Here is a 9,303-nt window from a genome sequence, read left to right as displayed (position 1 = left end):
CAAATGCAAAAGGGACAATAGATACTCGCATGGCCAGGATTGCATAAATCCTCACTACCAAGAAGATCACACACTTGTTCCGTTAGTGTTGGCAGACATTTATCGGGCATTGACTTTGTGCAAATCTGGGGCTCAATTCTTTGAGGGTTGCAACATTCTTCTTCAAATGTGGTTGATCGAACATCTCCGCCGTCACCCCAAGTTCATAAGTTATGGTTCGAATGGGAACAACTTCATCAAGGATTATGAGGAAAGGGTGGAAGACTACAAATCTCCTGAAGGGTTTGAGGCCTGGGTATCCCATTTAAGAACTCTGAAAGCAAGTCAAATTGAATGGACCATAGGGTGGCTTCCGGTAACGGAAGTCATATACATGACAGCTTCAAAAGGCTACTTGATGATGATGGGTCTGAGAAGTATCCAACCGTATGCACCACAAAGAGTTATAAGGCAACTTGGAAGGTATCAAGTGGTACCCAAAGATATAGATTTGAGTACCAAAGTCTTTGAGCTACACCAAGAAGCAACACTACTTGAGGCTTTAGACCAACGAGACTGGAATGGTTGCCGATATCTGAAAAGTGACACCCAGGTACCGGATCTTACAAAAGGAAAAGTAGATCCAAATTATGTTGCATGGCTTAAGAGAAGGTTTTGTGCAAATGATGAGCCAGAGCCTAAGCCTAAGCCCGAGCCTGAAAGGCCGCTAAAAGACCTCATGTTCAAGCTTTTGATTGGCCCAAGAAGAATCGAAAAGCCACCATTCACACTTTGCAAGAAGAATCGAGGAACGTAGTATTCAATAATGATCTACAGGCGCAAGAAGCTGAAGCTAAAAGAAGAAGGTTGGCCCAAGAAAATGAAGCTCTCCGGGCCCAAGTTCGAAAAATGAGAATAGCAGCAGAAAACCCGGGTAGAAGTAGGAAAGATGAAAGGCTCATCTACAACCTTACGCAGAAAGTACATGACTGTGAGGATGATTTGCAAAAGACTGAGTCTGAGCTAGTAAAAGTACGAACAAAGTTGGCCAAAAATGCAGAAGAACGGGCAACTTTCATTTGACAGTTGAAAGAAATATATGATAGAGGGGTCATGGGCTGGAAAAAGGAGCTTAATAGCCTTGAGGGTGAAATGACTAAACAAGCCAAGAGCTTCAAAGCCGAGAGATAACATTGATATGCTTTGATGGCACAGCTAGAGGGAGACCTACAACATTTGCAAGAACAGAATTATACGGCCACCCAGGTCTTGGAGGCTAGATCTTAGCAGATTGGGCGGTTGTTGCAAGAAAAGGGCATCATCAGGGAAAGGGTTAGAAGAATCGCCGACTACATTGTGATGAAGTGCAACGAGTGCGAAGACATGACCAGGTCCATGTTCTTCGCAACAGTAATGATCTTTGTTCGCCAGATAATGGATGATCTCTATCACCTCCAGGATGACATGGCGTATAGGCCCGTATCAAGACCAGTTGGTGTTCCTAGGGCAGGATTGGAGGCACTAATGTACTCCTAATTGTTTTCTCTTTTTCGAGTCTGTATTTTCATTCCTAAAGCCTGTTTCGAGTCTATTTTAGTTTTCAATTCTCAAGTATGTAGGATCGAGTCTTTGTAATAGAAAAAAAATTAGAAGTCTTGTTTTAATGAATATTTGAAAAATCCAAAAAATATTTTATTTATTTCATTTATTTCTTGAACTACGTGATGATCTGATTCATGCGGCGTCGTGATACGTAGGCAATCCCCTTCGGATCCGGTCATGGTTTTTAAATAACTCAAATAAAAGAGAAAATATTGAAAAGAGAAAAAGCAAAAAGAAAAGAGAGAAAACAAGGAAAAGAGAATGAGAACAAGAGAGAAAATAAGAGAGTGCAAAGGAGAGCGAGAGAAAAGAGTGGGGAGATAAACAAAAGCTGGGATGAGACATGCAATCGTTGCAAAACATGTAGAAACACATTTAATTGTATAGGTGAATCACACCCCCAATTTGCGATTCCCTACGTGTTAATTGCTTCAAACTAATCAGTTTGTTGTGTCTACTATTGAGTATAGGTTCTGTTTTAAGGTAGTTGGTTTGTGGTAACCTGGCTTCACACCCTTACTTTACAAGATCCAAGGGTAGTGTAGAAATGTCATCAGAATGTCATCTACCAACGATTCCCATCCCAGAGGATAGCCCGCTATCGGTTATCCCAACCTCAGAGTCAGCGGTTGCTGAAGAGAATAGAGCATTGCGCCTCCGCGTCTTGGAAATGTGGGACGCTTGGTCCAATGGTAGAGAGCCGCCAAGTGCCATACCCTGTTTCCCCGAGCTACTTCCCAAAGCAAGTGGAAATTCCAATGTCCCAATAAGTTACCCAAATACCCCACTTGGGTACCCCAGAATCTCATCTCACTTCGCTGGAACACCTCCTTCTGAGGTTCACCCCCAGGTGATTTTGGGAGTGGCCTCTAACATATTTACCGCACTACCAACTTCGGCTACGGCACAGCTAACTTTGCCCAGACCAAGCTTTGATCCATCATCCTTCACTTTCCAAGTACCATCTTTTCTACCAGACCCTACCCAGTTCACCACCAATTCTTACCCTCAACAACCCCGGTACAAGTTTACCGCAGGACAAGAGTAGGCTATAAAGAACCCCGAGCAAAAAGAAATCACTTGGAAAATGAGGAGCATGGAACAGAGCCTCAAGAGTATACAAGGCTTGAGCGGCCAAAAGAGCGTATCCTACGCTGATCTATGAATGTTCCCGCATGTGCATTTGCCCATCAATTTCAAAACCCCCAAGATCGAGAAATATGACGGGCACGGGGACCCCATAGCCCACCTCAAGAGGTATTGCAATCAATTAAGAGGGGCAGGCGGAAAGCAAGAGTTCCTAATGGCTTATTTCGGAGAGAGTCTAGTTGGAATTGCATCTGAGTGGTACATGGATCAAGACATGTCTCGTTGGCACATATGGGATGATCTAGCTCAAGATTTCGTAAGACAATTTCAGTATAACATAGACATAGCTCCCGACAGGAATTCCCTGTCAAATTTCAAAAATAAGTCATCGGAAAGTTTCCGAGAATATGTTGTTAAATGGCGCAAACAAGCGGCTAGTGTCAAGCCCCCAATGGATGAGACCAAAATGGTCAGTGTTTTTCTACAAGCCCAAGAGGCTGACTACTTTCAGAATATGTTGTCTGCAATGGGAAAGTCGTTTGTTGATGCTATCAAGATTGGTGAGATGGTCGAAAATGGTCTGAAAACAAGTCGCATATTGAGCCAATCTACCATAAGAGCTACGTCCCAAGCAATTCAAAGCGGGTTAGGAGGTGTAGCAAACAGAAAGAAGAAAGAAGAGGTGGCGATGGCGGCTTCAAGTTTGAGAAACCCCCGTCCACCTAGAGGTTACTTCCCTCCAAGCACCCCACAACATTATTATCCTCATCAGGATGTGGCTTATGCTATGGCTCCTCAGCCGTACACAGTAATGAATGCCCAGTCATACGCTCGGTCACAACAATAGTTTAACCAAAATCGGGCTCCACTTCCTAGAAATAATCCTCCTCACCAAGCTCCATATAATACCCGTCCCCCTTAAAATAATTTCCCATACAATGCCCATGCTCGAGAACCACCCAGAAGAATAAATTCCATGCCTATTGGTGAATCATACTCTAGCTTTTTCCCTAAACTGGTCCAAATAGGTTTGTTGCAATCCGTACCCCCGAACAGACAAAACCTAGAGTCACCTTCATACTGACCCGGTACCCGATGTGCTTATCATTCTAGGGTGGAAGAGAATGACACTGAAGACTGTTGGACTCTCAAAAGGGCAATTGAAAACTTAATAGAGCAAAAGAGGGTAGTGCTGAAAGATGAAGAGATCCCCAATGTGTCCAATAACCCGTTGCCGGCTCACAACAATGTGTCAGTTATCGGGATGATTTGTGAAGATAAAGAGTTTAACCCGACTCTAAAAGTCATCATTGCCATCGCCGATGTTAGAAAGAAGACAAGGGCGGTTGCAAAGCAAGGCAAGGGGGAGAAAAAGAGCAACTCTGCCCCTCAAAGTGCAGAAAAGACGATGGAAACCAAAACAGCAGCAGCACCCCCTAAAGACGTCATTCTTTATGTTCCCCGAGCTCACAGGAAAGAACAATTGGCGTTGAGTCCTCCTAAAAGGTTTGAGTTGAACAAGGGACCCAAGATGTATGTACCCAAAGAGACTTATGTGGCAAAGGGACTAGTAATTCCACCCAGGTTGAACGAGCCCGTGATCATTAGTCGCGCACCACAAAGGCCTATGAAAGACCCCACTACAGTCCCCTGGAACTACAACAGAGCAATTGTGACGTATAAGGGAAGGAAATCATAGGGGAAGTACATGAAACCAACCCATCCGGGAAGCACCTTAATCTAGAAGAAGTGAACAACGCCAAGCAGAAGCGCTCCCCGCTCAAAAAGCCAGTTAGTGCCGAAGAAATGGAGGAGTTCTTCCAAAAAATGAAAACTGCGGAACATGAGGTAATTGACCAACTCCGGAAGTCTCCCTCCCAGGTCTCGCTCTTGTCTTTGCTGATAAGCTCAACTGAGCATCAGAAAGTACTGATAAAGACCCTCAATGAAGCCTATGTTCCGATTGAAACCACTGTGGAGCAATTGGAAATGGTGGCAGAAAGATTCTTCGTAGTCAACCAGATTTCATTTAGCAAGAATGACTTGCCCCCGGAAGGGGATGCCCACAACAAAGCTCTTCATCTGACAGTTAAGTGTGAAGGGTACTATATAAAAAAATTCATAGTGGATGGCAGATCAGGGGTCGACATATGCCCTCTCTCAACTTTGCAAAGAATGGAAATTGGAACTGAAAGGATCAGGCCTAATAATGTTTGTGTGCGCGCTTTCGATGGCATCAAGAGGGACACAATAAGGGAAATTGATTTGATCTTGACTATCGGTCCTGTAGATTTCGAAGTGACGTTTCAGGTCTTGGACATGGATACCTCCTATAATTTTCTTTTATGAAGGCCTTGGATCCATGCTGCGGGATTTTTACCTTCTACCCTCCACCAAATGGTGACATTTGAACAAGAAGATCAGGAAATTGTGGTTCATGGAGAAGACAAGCATTCAATTTATCGGGACCCGTCAGTTCCATGTCTAGAAGCTAGGGAAGGTAGCGAGCATATAGTCTATCAAGCTTTCGAGGTTGTGGTCACAGATCAATGTGAGGAGGAAAGCCCGTGTCCTCAGCCCTTTCTGTCAAATGCGTCCATCATGGTCGCTACTGAAATGATCAAGCATGTTTATAAGCCTAGGAAGGGACTCGGGGCATCATTGCAAGGTATCACAGAACCAATCACTTTAGCTGCCAGTGAGAAGTTCTTCGGTGTGGGTTTTCACGCCATAGAAACTGATGTGACATGGGCAATTGAACGAAAGATCAATGGTTGGGTTCTACCTCAGCCATTCCTGTATCTTTACAAAATATTCGTCAAGCCCAAGTATACCGAAGAAGAAGAAGAAGATGAGGCCTTCAAGCCCGAGGAAATTGAGGACATATGTGGATCTCACATGGTCCAACCTGTTGAAGTCTCGAGCACTACTGAGGTGCAATTTATGGGGCCCGATGCCAAGCTGCAAAATTGGAAGGCTACGTCGTTCCCAGTCAGGCGGGAATCCTGGTAGTCTAGTCTTGCCACCTTTTCTGCATTCCGAGTTATTCCAGGGTGTAACTCGAATGTTTATTTTAGTTTATTGTCTTTAAAATTCCAATGTAAAGCCTATTATCTTCAAATTCAATGAAATGAAATCAATATTTCATCGTCTATGAATCTCTTCCTTTATTCTTTTCGGATTTTTGTTACTTTTCTTATTTCTTCCTTTCAGTTCTAATAATGTGGACTTAAATAACATGACATGCTTGCGGACTTCACGCCCAGGTCATAGTTTACTGTCTAATTATGAAATAATGAATCAAGAACCGGAATATGATGAAGAAGAGGATTTTAGGGAAATAACCCGAGAACTGGAACAATTCGAGAATAAACCTAAGCCAAACTTAAATGAAACCAAGCCGGTTAATTAGGGTAGTTCAGAAGAGGTCCAAGAAACCATGATAAGCATTCACACGAATGAAAGAACTAGAGATGCATTAATCCAACTTTTGTTCGAATTCAAAGATGTGTTTGCTTGGTCCTACGATGATATGCCAGGATTAAGTGTCGATTTGGTGGTCCACAAGTTGCCAACTTACCCTGATTATCCCCCTGTCCAGCAAAAATAGAGGAAGTCCAAAACTGAAATCAGTGACAAGATTAAAGAAGAGGTCACCAAACAGTTGAAGGCGAGGGTGATCCGAGTGGTCTGATACACCACATGGCTGGCTAACGTGGTTCCCGTTCCAAAGAAAGATGGGAAAACTCGAGTGTGTGTTGACTATCGAGATCTGAACAAAGCAAGTCCCAAAGACAACTTCCTTTTGCCAAACATCTACATCCTTGTTGACAACTGTGGAAAAAGTGAGATACAATCTTTCGTGGATTGTTATGTTGGATATCATCAGGTCTTGATGGATGAAGAAGACGCGGAAAAAACAGCCTTCACCACACCCTAGGGCACCTATTGTTACAGGGTCATGCCTTTTGGTTTGAAGAAAACTGGGGCAACTTATATGAGGGCTATGATTGCCATCTTTCACGACATGATGCACCAAGAAATCGATGTGTATGTGGATGATGTGATCATCAAATCCAGAACATAGGACGACCATGTTCGAGACCTGAGAAAGTTCTTTGAGTGTCTGCATAAGTATGACCTGAAGTTAAATCCAGCTAAATGTGCATTTGGGTTCCGTCTGGCAAAGTCTTGGGATTTATAGTCAGTCGGAGGGGCATCGAGCTAGATCCCACGAAGATAAAGTCTATTCGGGATTTGCCTACTCCGAGAACCAAGAAAGAGGTTATGAGCCTATTGGGAAAATTGAATTACATCAGTCGGTTCATTGCTCAGTTGACATCCACATGTGAGCCCATATTTAAGTTGTTAAAGAAAGATGCGGCAATTGAATGGACAAATGAGTGTCAAGAAGCCTTCGACAAAATCAAATAATATCTGTCGAATCCGCCAGTCTTGGTCCCACCCAAACTTGGGAGGCCTTTGTTTTTGTATTTGACAGTCTTGGAGAATTCCTTCAGATGCGTCCACGGGAAGCATGATGTGACCGGGAAGAAAGAGCAGGCAATATACTATTTGAGCAAGAAGTTCACTAGCTACGAAGCCAAATACACTTTGTTAGAAAGGACTTGTTGTGCCCTAACTTGGGTCGCTCAGAAGCTTAGGCATTACCTATTGGTGTACACCACTTATCTCATCACCAGGCTGGACCCTTTGAAATACATATTCCAAAAGTTGATGCCCACAAGGAGGTTAGCAAAATGGCAGATCCTGCTCGCTGAATTTGACATAGTCTATGTCACCAGCATGGCAATGAAGCCCAAGCTTTAGTTAATCACCTGGCTAAAAACCTTGTCGATGATGAATATTAGCCTTTGAGTACTTACTTTCTGGACGAGGAAGTAAATTCAGTTGAGGTAACATCAGAAGACACCAATGCTTGGAAAATATTCTTCGATGGAGCTGTGAACGCAAAAGGTGCCGGGATTGGGGCAATTTTGATTTCACCCACTAGTCAGCACTATCCAGCCACAACCTAACTTTGTTTTTTTGCAAAAACAACACTGCCGAGTATGAAGCCTGCATTATAGATATGAACATGGCAATCAACCAAGATGTGGAAGAATTGATAATCATGGGAGATTCGGATCTAATTATCCGACAAGCTTAGGGTGAATGGGAAACTCGGGATGTCAAGCTTATTCCGTACAGGCAACATGTGGAAGATCTTAGCAAATGGTTCAAGTCAGTTGAGTTCAAGTTCATTCCTCAGTTTCACAATGAGTTGGCCGGTGCGCTCGCTATTTTGGCCTCGATGTTGCCATATCCAGGCAATGTCCACATTGACCCATTGGAAATCCAAATCCGAGAAAGGCATAGTTATTGCAATACGGTTGAAGCGGAACCAAATGCTTAGCCATGGTATCATGATATCAAGAGATTTCTAAAAACAAAGGAATATCCCGAGCAAGCCAATGGAGACCAAAAGAGAACCATTAGAAGGCTTGTCATCGGTTTTTTCTTGAGCAGAAAGTCTTGTACAAAAGGACTCCAGATCTCATCCTGTTAAGATGTGTGGATGCCCAAGAGACCGGAAGAATCATGCATGAAGTATAGCAGGAGTATGTGGACCCCATATGAATAGATACGTCTTGGCAAAGGAAATCCTTCGAGCAGGCCATTACTGGCTGACTATGGAAAACGATTGCTTCAGTTTTGTCCAAAAATGTCATCAGCGTCAGGTACACAGTGACCTAATTCATGCACCACCTATAGAACTGCATCCTATGTCAGCGCCATGGCCGTTCGTTGCTTGGGGTATGGACGTCATTGGGCCAATCGAGCCAAAAGCTTCAAATGGGCATAGATTCATATTGGTTGCCATTGACTACTTCACAAAATGGGTTGAAGTAGTCACTCTCAAAGCTGTCACTAAGAAAGCTGTGGTAGACTTCGTGCACTCCAACATCATCTGTCGTTTTGGTATCCCTACGAGTATCATTACAGATAATGCTACAAAATTGAATAGCCACTTGATGAGGGATATATGTGAGCAATTTAAGATCACGCATCGGAATTCTACCACTTATCGGCCCAAAGCTAATGGCGTTGTTGAAGCAGAAAACAAGAACATGAAGACGATTCTTAGAAAGATGATTCAAAGTTCGAGACAATGGCATAAAAAGTTGTCGTTTGTATTGTTGGGATATTGCACAACTGCTCGCACATCAGTTGAAGCAACACCCTATCTATTGGTTTATGGCACTGAAGCTATAATACCCGCAAAAGTTGAAATTCCTTCTCTCTAAATCATCATTGAAGCTGAAAGTGAGGATAGTGAGTGGGTCAAGACCCGTCTAGAACAGTTAACCTTGATTGACGAAAAGCGGATAACTGCAGTTTGCCACGGGCAGTTGTATCAACAAAGAATGGCCCGTGCCTATAACAATAAAGTGCGTCCTAGGAACTTTGAAGTGGGGAAACTCATTTTGAGACGTATTCTCCATCATCACAAGGAAGCAAAAGGAAAGTTCGCTCTTAACTGAAAGGCCCATATATTATAAGAAAATTGTTGCCGAAAGGGGCATTGTACTTGGGAGACATTGAAGGAAATGACCCTGAAACAGCTGTCAA

General features: G+C 43.3%; 1 protein-coding gene across 1 annotated transcript; it reads left to right on the top strand.

Moving 5' to 3' along the window:
- Positions 1 to 2,884: 2,884 nt before the first annotated feature.
- On the top strand, positions 2,885 to 4,369 carry LOC138875741 (uncharacterized). The gene is made up of 2 exons (XM_070154604.1): positions 2,885 to 3,471; positions 3,784 to 4,369. Exons 1-2 carry the CDS (start codon positions 2,885 to 2,887, stop codon positions 4,367 to 4,369), a joined length of 1,173 nt encoding a protein of 390 aa, XP_070010705.1.
- The last annotated feature ends 4,934 nt before the right edge of the window (positions 4,370 to 9,303 follow it).

The sequence above is a fragment of the Nicotiana sylvestris genome, chromosome 8 (genome assembly GCF_000393655.2).
Source record: "Nicotiana sylvestris chromosome 8, ASM39365v2, whole genome shotgun sequence".
NCBI lineage: Eukaryota > Viridiplantae > Streptophyta > Magnoliopsida > Solanales > Solanaceae > Nicotiana > Nicotiana sylvestris.
The sequence above is the reverse complement of the archived record's forward strand: the minus strand, read 5'-3'. Positions and strand labels throughout refer to the sequence as shown.